Source organism: Oncorhynchus masou, chromosome 15 (genome assembly GCF_036934945.1).
Source record: "Oncorhynchus masou masou isolate Uvic2021 chromosome 15, UVic_Omas_1.1, whole genome shotgun sequence".
Classification (NCBI taxonomy): domain Eukaryota; kingdom Metazoa; phylum Chordata; class Actinopteri; order Salmoniformes; family Salmonidae; genus Oncorhynchus; species Oncorhynchus masou.
The window spans coordinates 7,042,767-7,058,946 of NC_088226.1; the positions used below are offsets into that span (position 1 = coordinate 7,042,767).

Below are 16,180 nucleotides of genomic sequence, written 5' to 3' on the forward strand. Positions count from 1 at the left end.
GCCTAGCCTATGATAGTAACAGGAGGCACTCATGGGAACTACTTTGAATATCTTGTTGTGTGTGCTAATGTAGTCTTTGTGCCTGCAAGCAACAATTAAATCAAGTCAATGGCTGCTATTGGAACTGGACAATGATGCTGCCATGGCTTTATCTAGCTATTCATGAAACAATCCACATGAGCAGCATTCCATCTAAAATGCGTTTGCACTACTGCGTGTGCACTTCCTCCAGGACTGCCGGCAGAAGAAATGCCATGCAGGCAGAGATGCAAGAGATTGGATTTCACTGAGTTCGCGTCATTAGTTTGCACTATATAGATCAATGTTTTTTCTGTGATCTAATCAACATTATATGAGCCTCTTTTCAATGCAACAAACTAAAACAAATCTAACTTTGCAAGATTGAGTCTGTGATTTTGTTGTTGGCAGAGCCAGAGAGCAATAGTGTAGCCCCACTAGACGGGGATACAAAATTGTGCTTTTCAGATCAGTTCAGATCAGGGGCCTCATTTATAAACGTTGTGTAGGCACAAAAGAAGGCGTAAGCCACTTTCTAAACAAACTTTGGGATTTATAAAAAACAACTTGATGAGAGAATGTGCGGTCCTCCACGAACACTTTTCAAAAATCTATTTCACCTTTATTTTATTTCACACTTTTACCCATAGTACGCACATAAACTGGAGAAATGAGAAACTGCGAGTCTGATGGCAGATGGATGAAACTTGAGAAACACTTTGAAATTGATACCATTGTCTAAAATAAATTCAAATATTAACTATCTCGTATTATAAATGAAGAGTTCCCTGGAATCCACAAAAAAACCCCACAAAAAAACATGATTTAGGATAATAAATACAAACTGAGATATTCTTTTGGGAAAAAGAACCCCTCAAATATGTTGTACAGTTTAATCGGGAATCATGGATCTGTAATTATTAAGCAATACTTGTATGTTATGAAATGTATTCTCATAAATAATACGGTGAACAGTAGGACACATTACATTTAAACTGATGCCGTTTTCGATGCCTCAATCGGGCAGATATGAGTGCACAGTTTCATATATTGTTATCACATGTTCATTGCACAGAACTGTCAATGTGATGATAATGGCCTTGTCATTGTCAGTTACAATCAGTGTAATTTCCACACCTGAAGATGTTACGCAATCAGGTAGCTTTGACAATCAAATGGGTGGGTATAAAAAGGCATGCAATTACAAAGTGTACTGATGCACAATGGCTGCTTTAGCACTGTTGGAAGATTTGGCGAATGGAAGAACTCAGAGAGATTTTCTGGACAATGATAATAAGTGGCTTATGAGCCGGATCCGATTACCAAGAGCTGTTCTCTTGGATCTCTGTGCTGTAGTGGGCCCAGCTTTACAGAGAAGCACCCGCAGAAACCAAGCCGTGCCTGTCCCACTTCAACTCCTTGGCAACCTCGTTAATATTGTCAATGGTGTCTCTTTGTGTTTGCAGGACTGCATCTGTGGGGACATGGCCGCTGGAGGGTTGTGACGCACGAGGTGCAATGGAGAAGCCGGGGCTGTGTCACGGATCCCCCCGGTACTGATGCTCATTCTGTTCACCAGTTCTGGAGGTCTACGTCACCGGCTTTCTAGGCTTCACTGATCGGGATTCAATATCATCAACCCCGGACTGTCTTGTCTGATTACACACACCTGGTTCCCATTTCCCCCGTTTGGATAAGGGGATTGCAAATATAAATGACAATTGTTTTAGATCTACTGTATTTTACCATATGATCGCTGGAGACAATTGTGAAATCAGTCATATGGCAGCAAACTGAAGCATATCAACATATTGTAACGCTCGTCGTTGTAAGAATGGTCGGACCAAGATGCAGCGTGGGGTAGGTTAATCATATTTATTAATGATAACCAGCAACAAAACAAGAAAGAGAAAACCAACGAAACGTACAGCCTTGTAGGGCTAAACGGCAACAATAGAAAACAAGATCCCACAAACTACAGGTGGGAAAAGGCTGCCTAAGTATGATCCCCAATCAGAGACAACGTAGGAAAGGCATACATTTCCCAAAGAAATAGAAAACATTGATTGCCCACCCTAGTCACACCCTGACCTAACCAAATAGAGAATTAAAAGGATCTCTAAGGTCAGGGCGTGACACATATCAACTTTCCCACAGTGACATTTAAGAAATGTTTATACAATTATGCAGAATTTAATTCCAAGGGATGAAACTTGGAGACCCAATCTATAGGCTTCTGTAGCCATGCACAAACGGTAGTATAGCGGCAAACCTACCAAGTTGATTTATGATTTCTATAATGTTTTAATTATATGCTCAGACTTTTCACTTTATTTTTTACAATTCGTATTGTGTTAAATATTAGCCACTATCATTCCATTACATTGTTAGTTTACCTTTCTTTCCTCTGTCATGTGTGGTTGTTCCTGAGTATCGATAGAAATAGTGAATCATATTAGGTTAACGTATTACAAGTTCTGTAATAATTTGGGACATGTAGCCTATTTGAGTCATTATGCACCATACGTAGCAGTTTAAACATGGAGCCTGGACCACGGTTCACAAGGACTTTACCGTTGTAGTCACATTTATGATTAATGAAGATTATTAGGGTAGATTTATAAGAATACTGTTCAACCTCTATTCTATACTTTTCTCACCTTCCAATATCTAATGGAACAATATTGAATATGGCAACTTTCAGAATGAATCAAACCACTGTATGTTTTATTCACAAATATATTTAGTGCATAAAGGCTCTCCAAACATATATAAAAAAAATCATAGATATTTCCGAACCCTACATAATAAACAACATCACAGTATTTTTAAATCTACCAATTGGTGCTGAAAGGAGATGAATATGTGTGTATTTAAATCAGAGGTCGACCGATATCGGCATGGCCGATTAATTAGGGCCGATTTCAAGTTTTCATAACAATCGGTAATCTGCATTTTTGGATGCCGATTATGGCCGATTACATTGCATTCCACGAGGAAACTGTGTGGCAGGCTGACCACCTGTCACGCAAGTGCAGCAAGGAGCCAAGGTAAGTTGCTAGCTAGCATTGATTTTTATAAGATAAATTTAATCTTCACATAATCACTAGTTAACTACACATGGTTGATGATATTACTAGGTTAACTAGCTTGTCCTGCGTTGTATATAACAATAAGGTGCCTGTTAATTTATCATCGAATCACAGCCGACTTCGACAAATGGGGGAGGATTTAACAAAAGCGCATTCGTGAAAAAAGCACAATCGTTGCACAAATGTGCCTAAGCGTAAACATCAATGCCTTTCTTAAAATCAATACACAGAAGGAACTTTTTTTTACCTCCATATTTAGTTAAAAGAAATTCATGTTAGTAGGCAATATTAACCAGGGAAATTGTGTCACTTCTCTTGCATTCATTGTAACAGTTTGGGCCGCCTGGCTCATTGCAAAATAATTTGCCAGAATTTTACATAATTATGACATAACACTGAAGGTTGTGCAATGTAACAGCAATATTTATACTTAGGGTTGCCACCCATTCGATAAAATAAGGAACGGTTCCGTATTTCACTTAAAGAATAAGAATACTTGTTTTCGAAATGATAGTTTCCAGATTTGACCATATTAATGACCAAAGACTTGTATTTCTGTGTTTATTATATTATAATTAAGTCTATGATTTGATATTTGATAGAGCAGTCTGACTGAGGGGTGGTAAGCAGCAGCAGGCTCGTAAGCATTCATTCAAACTACATTTGCCAGCAGCTCTTAACAATGCTTGATGTTTATGTTTATGACTTCAAGCCTATCAACTCCTGAGATTAGGCTGGCAATACTAAAGTGCCTATTAGAACATCCAATAGTCAAAGGTATATGAAATACAAATGGTATAGAGAGAACTAGTCAAAGCATCATAATTGCTATAATAACTACAACCTAAAATTTCTTAACTGGGAATATTGAACCACCAGCATTCATATGTTTTGAGCAAGGAACTGTCAGGATTTGGCCAGGGTTGTTCCGGGTTTTGGTCAGTAGATGCCCCCATTGTGCTTTTTGTCCCTATGTTTTTCCCTTGATCCCCATTATTATTTGCACCTGTGTCTCATTTCCCCTGATTGTATTTAAACCCTTTGTTTCCCTCAGTTCTGTGCTCTGTGTTTGTATGTTAGCACCCTGCCCTAGTGTTCTGTGTGCTCTTGTCGATTCCGGGTGACGTTCTTGTGGTATTCTGTTTTTTGTTTTTGTTTATTTTTTGGTGAGTTTCTTTTGAGGTCTTTTTGTGTTTTTCCTACCACCTTTTGGATTTGCCATTTTTTGTATTTTAGGATTTTTTCTTTATTAAATACACCGTCTTAAGTACTGCTGTGTCTGCCTCATCTTCTGGGTTCTGCTGTCTATTCGTGGCTCAGTTGGTTAAGTGACTGTTTCTCACTCCAGAGACCCAGGTTCGAAACCGGGTCCTGACAGAAACACAGAGCCAAAAATAAACCCAGAGGCAGCCAGTTCCCAGGACCTTTTTGCCACGCTGTCCCACCACCAGGAGACTGTCCAACGCCACGAAGCCGCCCTGGTTCAGCAAGAGGCCTTAATGGCTAGACATTCTCATCTTCTGTCGGAGATGCTGACTTCCATTAAGCAAATATCTGATCGATTACCCCGGCAACAGTTCCCGTCCCAGTACCTCAGGTTCACGTACCCATGGCAGTTAACCCCCTGGCTGAACCTCGTCTTCCACCTCCCCAACGGTTCTCAGGTGATCCAAGTGCTTGTAAAGGGTTTCTCACTCAATGTTCTCTCTCCTTTGAGCTGCAACCCTCGTCGTTTCCCACCGACCGGTCTAAGATCGCATATATCATCACCCTGCTGTCGGAAAAAGCCCTGGCCTGGGCTACTGCTGTGTGGGATGCCCATAGTTCCTGCTGTGCCAGCTACTCTGCCTTTGCTGAGGAATTCAAACGAGTGTTTCAAGGCCCAAGCAGTGGTTCTGACTCAGCCAAACAGCTCCTGACTCTCCATCAAGGTTGGCGCAGCGTTTGCCATCCAGTTCCGCACGGTGGCAGCAGCGAGTGGCTGGAACAACGAGGCGCTCACGGTGTGCTTTCTGAAAGGCCTTTCCGACACTATCCAAGATGAACTGGCCACTCGGGAACCACCGGACAATCTCGAGTCCCTGATCAAGTTGGCCTCACGCATTGACCAGCGTCTGAGAGAGAGAAACTCAACCGTAGACCTCTAGCCCCTATCAGTCCCAGCTCCGAGTCCCCACCTTTATCATCGCTGGCTCCACCGGAACCCATGCAGATTGGACATCTCCCAGGCTGAGAGAGACCGCCGGATGAGGGAATGTCTATATTGCGGCAAACCGGGCCATTTCCGTTCCACGTGTCCCGGGCTCCAGGGAAACGCTCTGTCCCGTACAGACCGGGGGAACTGTAACAAAACATAACCTCCTCCCATCCGTCCAACTCCCGTCTGCTCATTCCAGTCACCCTCTCCTGGGACAACCACAAGCTTCACCTTCAAGCCTTGGTAGACTCTGGAGCCGCAGGTAACTTCATGGATGGTGTCTGGGCGAAGGAGAATGGCGTACCCTCTGAACCTCTAAGTGACCCCATGAGGGTTACTACATTGGATGGAAGCCCTTTGGGATCTGGACTTGTCACTCATGTCACTACCTCCTTGAGACTTTCAGTTTCACAACACCAGGAATTGATGAACTTTCATTTGATCTCCTGTTCCGAGTTCCCTCTCGTCCTTGGATACCCCTGGCTTCACAGCCATAACCCTCACATCGACTGGTCTGTGGGCACTATCAAGCAGTGGGGTCCTACGTGCCAAGCTACTTGCATTTTCCAGAATTCCCGAGTTCTACTCCCGAGTCTTTAGAATCCATCGACCTGACCCGAGTTCCCGAGTGTTACCATGACCTCAAACTGGTGTTTAGCAAACAGAGGGCCACCATGCTACCACCCCATAGACCTTACGATTGCCCCATCGACCTGTTTCCGGGCACTTGCCCCCCAGGGGTCATCTTTTCCCTATCTCCACCCGAACTGCTATGGATACCTACATCAGGACGCTCTGGAAGCAGGCCTCATGCGTCCATCCACCTCCCGCGGGAGCAGGGTTTTTCTTTGTGGCCAAGAAAGACGGTGGGTTACGTCCTTGCATCGACTACCGGGGACTCAATGACATAACCGTCCGTAACCGTTACCCGCTACCCCTTATGGCCACAGCCTTGAGCTGCTCCAGGAAGCAGTTGTTTTCACTAAGCTTGACCTGCGGAAATACCATCTTGTGCGGATCAGACCTGGTGATGGAAGACCGCTTTCAACACGCCTACTGGTCACTATGAATACTTGGTGATGCCCTTCGGCCTGACCAACGCCCCAGCGGTGTTCCAAGCGCTCATAAACGATGTGCTTAGGGATATGCTTAACATATTTGTGTTCGTTTACTTGGATGACATCCTCATCTTTTCGAGCTCCCTTCAAGAACACACTAAGCATGTCAGACAAGTACTCAAACGCCTCCTGGACAGCCATCTGTACGTTAAGCCGGAAAAATGTGAATTCCATTCATCCCGAGTACAATTCCTGGGATTTGTAGTGGAACCCGGTCGAATCCAAATGGACCCTAGGAAGGTAGGGGCGGTAGCGGATTGGCCCACCCCCAAATCCGTTAAGGATGTTCAGCGTTTCCTGGGCTTCACAAACTTTTACCGCAAGTTCATCAAGAACTTCAGTTTGGTGGCAGCTCCTCTCTCAGCTTTAACCAAAGGTGGCAATGCAAGGTTTTTTGGGGAAGAGAAGCTGAGACGGCCTTCCAAGGACTCAAGCAGCGCATCCTCTCTGCTCCCATCCTGATACTACCGACTACGGATGAACCATTTGTGGTGGAGTTAGACGCATCAGAGGTTGGTGTTGGAGCTGTCCTGTCTCAGAGGGGTGAAGACAAGAAGCTTCATCCGTGCGCTTTCTTCTCACACCGCTTACCCCGACTGAGAGGAACTACGATGTGGGGATCGTGAACTCCTAGCGGTTAAGATGGCATTGAAGGAATGGAGACACTGGCTCGAGGGGGCTTCTCACCCGTTTCAAGTGCTTACGGACCACAAAAATCTGGAGTATATCCAGCAGGCGAAGCGATTGAACTCTAGACAAGCTAGATGGTCTCTTTTCTTCAATCGATTCCAGTTTATCCTCACCTATCGGCCCGGGTCGAAGAATCTCAAACCGGATGCCCTGTCCCGAGTCTACGCTCCTGCCATTCGAGATGACACGGACATGCCTGTCCTTCCTGCTGCTAAGATTGTGGCTCCGATCTCGTGGCAAGTTGAGGATACCGTGAGACGTGCTCAAGCTAGCGAACCGGACCCTAAAGGAGGCCCTACCAATCGGTTGTTTGTCCCCAAGGCAGTGAGGACTCAGGTCCTTCTGTGGGGGCACACCTCTCGCCTCACCTGTCATCCGGGCGTAGGTCGCACCTTGGAGTTCATCCAGCGTAAGTTCTGGTGGCCTACCATAAGAGAAGACGTTGCCACTTTCATCAATGCCTGCCCCGTGTGCTGCCAGGGCAAATCTTCTCACCTCCGCCCTCAAGGACTCCTTCACCCTTTACCTGTTCCCCACAGACCCTGGTCCCATATCTCATTGGACTTTATTACTGGACTTCCTCCATCCCATGGCAATACTACTATCCTAGTCATAATCGACAGGTTTTCAAAGGCGGCCAGGTTCGTCCCTCTGACTAAGTTACCTTCTGCCAAGGAAACGGCTGAGTTGGTAATTAATCATGTGTTCCGAGTCTTCGGCATTCCTCAAGATGTGGTTTCTGACAGAGGTCCCCAGTTCGCCTCAAGGTTTTGGAAGGCCTTCTGCCAACTCATGGGGGCTTCTGCCAGTCTATCTTCAGGGTACCATCCGGAGTCCAACGGCCAAACAGAGAGGATGAATCAAGAGCTGGAAACCACCCTCCGATGTATGACTCGTGACAACCCGTCCACATGGTCATCCTTTATTGTTTGGGCCGAATGCGCACAACACCTTGCGCTCCTCCTCCACTGGTATGTCCCCGCACGTTGCTCCTCCATTGTTCCCGGACCAGGAGGCAAAAGTCAGAGTGCCTTCAGCCTTGAGGTTCGTCAGACGCTGTCGGCTTATGTGGAGGAAGACCCGTCTTAATCTGATGCGTTCCTCACAGAGGTATCAACAACAAGCCAACAGACGTCGCCGTCCCGGGCCTACCCTGCGCCCCGGCCAGAGAGTCTGGCTCTCCACAAGAGACTTACCTCTACGGGTGGAGTCTCGCAAGCTGTCCCAAAAATACATCGGTCCCTTCAAGGTTGCCAGGAGAGTTAACCCAGTTTCTTATCGCCTACACTTACCCAGATCCCTTAAGATTAATCCCACATTTCATGTGTCATTGTTAAAACCTGTTGTTTTCTCCCCTTGTCCCGGCAGACAGACCTCCCCCTCCGCCTCGTGTCATTGGAGGCCAGCCGGCTTATACCGTCCACCGGATACTGGATTCCGCCGGGTGCAGCGGTCCTGGCAGTATCTGGTGGACTGGGAAGGCTGGTCCTGAGGAGCGCTCCTGGGTTCCTGCCAAAGACATCCTGGACCCTGACCTCATTCGTCAGTTCAGGGTCCTCCACCCTGAGAGAGCTGGTAGGAACGTCAGGAGCCGTTCCTAGGGGGGATTCTGTCAGGATTTGGCCAGGGTTGTTCCGGGTTTTGGTCAGTAGATGCCCCCATTGTGCTTTTTGTCCCTATGTTTTTCCCTTGATCCCCATTATTATTTGCATCTGTGTCTCGTTTCCCCTGATTGTATTTAAACCCTTTGTTTCCCTCAGTTCTGTGCTCTGTGTTTGTATGTTAGCACCCTGCCCTAGTGTTCTGTGTGCTCTTGTCGATTCCGGGTGACGTTCTTGTGGTATTCTGTTTTTTGTTTTTGTTTATTTTTTGGTGAGTTTCTTTTGAGGTCTTTTTGTGTTTTTCCTACCACCTTTTGGATTTGCCATTTTTTGTATTTTAGGATTTTTTCTTTATTAAATACACCGTCTTAAGTACTGCTGTGTCTGCCTCATCTTCTGGGTTCTGCTGTCTATTCGTGGCTCAGTTGGTTAAGTGACTGTTTCTCACTCCGGAGACCCAGGTTCGAAACCGGGTCCTGACAGGAACTTAAAATTTCTTAAGGTATAGGTGTCCCGTCAGCGGGACAACTTCCGGTGAAAGTCGAGGACACGCAATTCAAATAAATAATCCTAAAAATTATGGATAGTAAACATCTAGGTACATACAATTGTTTTACATAGGTTAAAAGCTTAAATTCTTGTTAATCTAACTGTATTATCCAATTTACAATAGGCTTTACAACGAAAGCATGCCATGCGATTGTTTGAGGATGCTTCGTAAAATCACAAATAGCGATTAAATATTCATTTACTTCTTCCTCTGATTTGCAATACCAAGGGTCCCAGCTACAACATGCATGGTCATTTTGTTAGATAAAATCGTTCTTTTATATCCCCAAAAGTCTGTTTAGTTGGCGCCATCGATTTGAGTAATCCACTTCTTCAACATGCAGAGAAAGGAATCCAAAAAGCTACTGCTAAACTTCGTTAAAACAAGTCAAAATAAATTTCTATCTAATCCTCAGGTACCCTAAAATGTAATTAAACTATAATATTTCATACGGAAAGATGTATGTTCAATAGAAAAGTAAAATTAGCAAGTGCGCATCCTCTTCATCGCAAAGACTGATTTCCAACTCTGACTCCCTGTACCAAAACTCAAAATTCTTCCTCGTTTTGGAAGAAGCAAGCCTGAAACCTTGAACAAAGACTGTTGACATCTAGTGGAAGCGATAGGAATTGCAATGTGGGAGCTGGAATTGCATAGCACCCATAGCTTTCCATTGAAAGAGCATGGGCTCTCAAAATAAATAATATTCCGTCTGGTTTTTCTTTGGATTATCTCCTACCATATTAATTGTGCTATAGTCTCATACATTATTTTAACATTTCTACAAACGTCAAGGTGTTTTCTATCCAATAGTACCAATTATATGCATATCCTGGCTTCTGCGCCTGAGTGACAAGCAGTTTACTTTGTGCACGTCAGTTAGACAGGAAGTGGAGAAAAATAGACCTTACGTTAGCTTTTTTACATGGCACATATTGTACTTTTACTTTCTTCTCCAACACTGGGTTTTTGCATTATTTAAACCAAATTGAGCGTGTTTCCTTATTTATTTGAGACTGAATAGATTTTATTTATGTATTATATTAAGTTAAATAAAAGTGTTCAATGTTCATTCAGTAGTGTTGTAATTGTCATTATTACAAATATATATATATATATACATCTGCCGATTAATCAGTATCGGCTTTTTTTGGTCCTGCAATAATCGGTATCGGCGCTGAAAAATCATAATCGGTCAAACTCTAATTTAAATTACTTTCTTTCATTGATCACTAATATTCTGAACCGTTCTCTCCACATATTCTAGTGAGTCTGTAGAGAACTCAAATTAAAAGTACACCCAATTTAAAGGGATGGCTTTAGATAAATGTACTGAAAACCCTATTGAATTAAATCTGAAACAAGGAATTATGTTAGCCACGCCTGTAAAGCCTGTTACACACCTGCATAAGGTACGTTTGAATACCAACTACTGAGAAGTGAGAAGGAAAGGTGTGTGTAGGAAAGGCATACATTTCCCTAAAAGCACAGCTCACATGGCAAGAGAACTATGTATGCCTTTTCTACACACACCTTTCCTTCTCACTTGTATGACACACTGGATGATGAATTTAAGAAACATTTGGAATACAATTTTTTCTCCACAATAGTTCAACTTTTGTTAATCAGTTGTTCTCTACACCTTGGTTTTGTAAGTTAAGCTGGTATGATGTGGTATGGAAATGAGCAGAACCTGAGGCAGTTCAAAGTCCAAGTTAGACAGATACAATGACACATGCAATCTCCTCGTTTGTATTATGATATAATAAAGAGAGTAGTTGTGAGAAAAGCTGTGTTTAATTTGCAATTGAAATAAATTCCAGTATGGTAATAAGCAGATACAATATATATGTTAAGTTCACAATTAAAGTCCACGTGTGCTTTATCCTGACGTTGCTCTCTAATCAGAAGCATACATTATCTGATTTGATCATCTGGAGCCTTCATTTACATAATTACAAATCAGGTATAAAATGTAGACTTTTACAAAAGTTGCATATAAAATATAGTCAACCCATGCCCTCCCAAGGAAAGCATCCTTCATTTAGGGTCACTTCCAAAACAAGTGCTCGTTTTGGTAAACAAAGTGATACAGAAAAGTTAAGTAAGGTTGCAGAAACAAAATTGATGAGAACAAGTGAAAAAAAGGCAGAACATTTGAGCTAGTGTCATCAGCGTATGTTGATGCTGTAGTGTCATCAGCTTATGTTGATGCTGTAGTGTCATCAGCCTATGTTGATGCTGTAGTGTCATCAGCCTATGTTGATGCTGTAGTGTCATCAGCCTATGTTGATGCTGTAGTGTCATCAGCCTATGTTGATGCTGTAGTGTCATCAGCCTATGTTGATGCTGTAGTGTCATCAGCCTATGTTGATGCTGTAGTGTCATCAGCCTATGTTGATGCTGTAGTGTCATCAGCCTATGTTGATGCTGTAGTGTCATCAGCCTATGTTGCCTATGTTGATGCTGTAGTGTCATCAGCCTATGTTGATGCTGTAGTGTCATCAGCCTATGTTGATGCTGTAGTGTCATCAGCCTATGTTGATGCTGTAGTGTCATCAGCCTATGTTGATGGTGTAGTGTCATCAGACAATGTTAATGGTGTAGTGTCATCAACCAATTTGTCATGATGGTTGACGGTGTAGTGTCATCAACCAATTTGTCATGATGGTTGATGGTGTAGTGTCATCAACCCATCCCCATTAGAAGAAGTTATGATGATGCATATGGGGCATCTCATATGGTTCAGTATATTGCATAGCTACTACTGTATGTCTGCTAACACAATCATATGTCCTACACATTAACATTATAGTTTAGGAGAATAGTAAATGATTGTATCATTTCATTGGGGTTAAATTCGAGATCATTTCAGATACATGAAGTCAACTCAGTTGATGGCCAGTTGATGGCCAGTTGATGGCCTATGCTTCTCATGGGGCAATGGGCCTAAATTAAGTAACTCAGAAATCATATACAGTTGATGAAAACTCAAACATATGCTCTACACCCTCCTGACATAAAACACACATCATACGTTTCCATCCATTGTTGCTGGGAAATCTGCACTGACTAGAACATACACATAATGTGCATATATCTGAATTGGCATGTACCCTATGGCTGACAATTAAAATGCATTACAGCACTCTATAGGAAAAATTACAAAATGATATTCATGTAATGTAATAGATCGTCATGTATTGTATATTGGAAGCTAAGTCAAGAGATGTTTTGGTTTGAAAATGAATGAAAATCAAGAAATCCCTGCCCCTCTACAGAGGACAACAGACAGCAGCACCTTCACAGTTGGTATCTTTAAGGGAGTTTGCCATGGGAACAGGGGAGCAGGTTTAATCCCCCCTGGTGAGTTATTGTGAAACACAGGCAGCAACTTTCTCTGGAGCTCAGCAGTGGGGAGATACAGGGAGTGACATTAAAAGCCTTGAAATGGGCTGTTAGTGTGTCCCTGCTGCTCTATAAGGGGCTGACCTAAACCACTGGTGTGAGGAGGTTCCACAACAGTTCACCATCACAAAATAGCACCCATCTACATTCACACAAGTCAATGTACAAAAGTCTCAAGTGGCTCTTTTTGATCATTATTTTCCATTTCGATTTAAAATAGAAAGTCCTAGATCCGGTCTGGTATTCTTGTATGCTCCACAATGAATCTTAAACTAGATTATCTAGACCTTTATCAGGGTCCTGATGAATGTTCTGATTGACACAAACTTTGGTTCAAGATCCATTAAATCTATTGTGGAGTATACAGGACCATCACTGTGCTGGAGTAAATGGTGTGAAAACTACCCTCTTTTCAACCCATTATTTTAATCATGTTAGTTATGAACATAAATCCCCATTTCATTCTTCTACCCTTATTTCTCCTCCAATCACACACCGTCGTTACAGTACGGTAGTCAGTAACAGGTGTGTAACAACCAGGTTATTACGGTACAGTACTTATTTCTTTCAGTTGCCAGTTGCCACTGACAGAAGATGGTACATGATGAATATTAGCAATAACATAAGTGTATGAGGTCCCAGCAAACAGTTTGCAGTGGAAGCACAGACAGACAAACATTTAATTTAATATTTTTGTGCAGGATATTCCTCCATGGCTACATCAATAGAAAATCAAGGACAGCATACAACCAAGAAAGATGCTTGACATGTTTGTGGAATAAATATGATCACAATACAGCAGTTGTACCTCTCCATTGTACACAGTCTGCATAGATTCATGTACACACAAAGACAATACGTCAATAAACATCAGTGTTAACAGAGGGTACATGATGCCCTTCAGAAACAGCAGCTCTGGTGACTATACTACAGAGACCTGGTGACCGTCTGGATGTGATGTGTGTCAATCAATAGCGTGGTTGCAGTGTTCAACAAACAATCATTCTGAACTGTCACAGAGGCACTTACATTAAACAGAAGACTATGACAGACAGTTAACTGTTACGCACTTCTTTACTGTTGGCAAAGCCTCCCCTAAGAACCTGTCTTATAGTAACACCGTGACTATTCCTCTGCTCTGGCAGTGGTGGCCAGACTGCTCAGCTCACACTAACATGCTAACCCTGACAGTAGCATTGGCACAAACTCTAAATAAAGAGACACACACGCCAGATAACTCTACTGCTGTGGCAGCAGCCAGTTAGCCTAGCGGTGCGGAGGGAGTCAGAAGCAGGACTCGGGGACGGGTCTCTGCTGCCTGCCCAGGGAGGTGGTGCTGTAGCGTGCCCGCTGCAGGGTGGCATAGCTGGGCTTGTCTGTGGCCAGGCTGCTGCGGGGGGCCGGGGGAGCTACCTGCCCGTTCCTCTGCAGAGAGGCACACCTGCGCAGGGTCAAGTCCAGTTTGGTCTGGATGTTACTGGAGCTGTGGGCACGCTTGATGTCAGCAGCAGAGCTGTGACTCCCTGCCCTCCCGTTGACATGCTGCCCTTTGCTGTGACGGCAGTCACATCTAGGGGCGCCGTTGGCCCTCTTTTCCTCCAGCGCTACACCGTTCAGGGTCCCATTGGAGAGGGAGAGTTCAGACAAACTACCGTTTGCCACCTTGCTGGTTCGTCCGTGGCCATTGGCCCGGACCACCTCCCCCTTGCTAGGTGTCCTCTGAGTGTCTTTCTTCAGGAAGCCTGATTTGAAAAAGGACAAGAAGCTGTCGTGGCTCCTTACCTCCTGACCCCTCATCCCCTTCCTCTCCACAGGCTGTAGACCAGCCTGCAGCACCCCTACCCTGGAGGTCAGCCCTGCCTGGGCCTTGGGCCTCTTCAGTGTGGAGTCCCTACTTGGGGGGGCACTGTGGCTGATGTGGACCCCATCAGTAGAGCCTCTATGGGGGTGAGGGTCCAGGATCCTGCCCTGGTCCTGCCTGAACCTCTTGGAGGACCTCCGGCCAAGAGAGCTGTCATCCCTGGCTTTAGTGGTAATACTGAGCCCCAGGCTGGAGCGCCTCTCTATGGCAGGCCTGCTTTGGCCCTCTGGTACTCTTGGGGAGTCGCAGGCCTCAGAGTTGGACCTGTCCATGCAGCTCAGGCTGCTGACACTGTGGGAGCTGCCCAGGTCCCTGTGCCCACCCTGGGGCGGGGTGGCCACTAGGGTGATGATGGGGTCCTTGGTGCACCGCGGCCTGCGCCCTGACTCCAGGTACTCCACCAGCTCCCCTCGCCTGGGGGCGGAGGGTTTGGGGCGGTCCTTGGAACCAAAGGACCAGCGCAGGGGCAGCACTTTGCTCAGGGTTTCCTTGGTCTTAGTGGGTGACCTCATGCTCACGCTCCTGCCCTGAGTGCCTCGGACAAATGGCTTATTCTCAAACCCATCTGGACCCAGAAGAAAAACAAACACAGTTAGGATTTTTCCTCACATTCCTCCTCTTTTTTAATGGTTTATTGATCGACTTACCTACGTAATCATCTGCTTTTTAATTATGTAATTATCTCAAAGATATAATCCTCTTTGAGAAAAAAAACAGAACTTCAAACCAATCAGGCACAGCGAACCATAGTGGTTTTATTTATTTAGAGACAGACTGGGGAAATGGTGTCCAAATGTGCTACTCACCTGTCTCTGTTTTGAGAGGCTTGTCCTCGAACACAGGGAGCTCTGGGGATTCGGGGGTTGGTGTGGGGCCAGGAGGGCCAGAGGTGGACCCCCCAGAGTACAGGCTGCCCCTCTTACTGTCCCGCGTCAGGCGGATCAGCCAGTGGTCTGACGTGGAGGAGCTGGTGGAGCCTGTAGAAGTAGAAGAACACTGCTATAGAGAGCAAAGTGCCATCTACTGGACTCTCAACACAGCTAATACATACAAACCTGTCTCCTTTTCCTAGAGGGGGACAGTAGGCGTCCGCATGCTTCCCAGCCGAAACATTTCGGGAAGAGTTTGTGCATATATTATGACAACATTTTGTTAGCTGTTGTTAGTTTGGAAGCCTATGCCCCTTCGTCGGAGATTGGTCAACAGTAGGGATTCTTCAATAAACTTTTTCATTGTGAAATAGTGCACCAAACATCTTAGTTAGATGTAAAAATGCACGACTAAGATCTCCTCTGCAAAAACGTCAAAATGAATGATAGATTTCTTGAGTTATCTTAGATAAATTCTGACTTTTGAGGAAGTGTATACTGGCTACAGCGTCTCAAGAGGGACAATTGCCGCTATTGCAGCTTTTTTCTCGTTTTTAAGCAAGTCTTTTAAGGGAGTATGCAATGCACAGACGTTCCCTTTGCCTATCCGAGTTCTGCTAGGAGCAAACCAAACCTAGTTTACTGTACCTCAATCCTATGATGGACAAGGTCATTACACACTGCCAATCATACACTCTTTTGATTTCAACATTAATGCTTAAAATTAGAAAAATGTCTGGATGCTGTCTGTGAAGTACCATTCATTATTGGGCAAC

At 44.4% G+C, this 16,180-nt stretch overlaps 1 protein-coding gene across 1 annotated transcript in view; it reads right to left on the reverse strand.

The window, feature by feature from the left end:
- Positions 1-13,323: 13,323 nt before the first annotated feature.
- Positions 13,324-16,180, reverse strand: part of LOC135555438 (ubiquitin carboxyl-terminal hydrolase 43-like) — a 104,500-nt gene continuing 101,643 nt past the window's right edge. Inside the window, exons 14-15 of the mRNA XM_064987849.1 lie at positions 15,342-15,512; positions 13,324-15,100 (exon numbers count right to left, since the gene is read on the reverse strand). Coding sequence (XP_064843921.1) covers positions 13,959-15,100; positions 15,342-15,512 — 1,313 coding nt within the window. The 3' untranslated portion in view covers positions 13,324-13,958. The remainder of the gene's footprint in view (positions 15,101-15,341; positions 15,513-16,180) is intronic.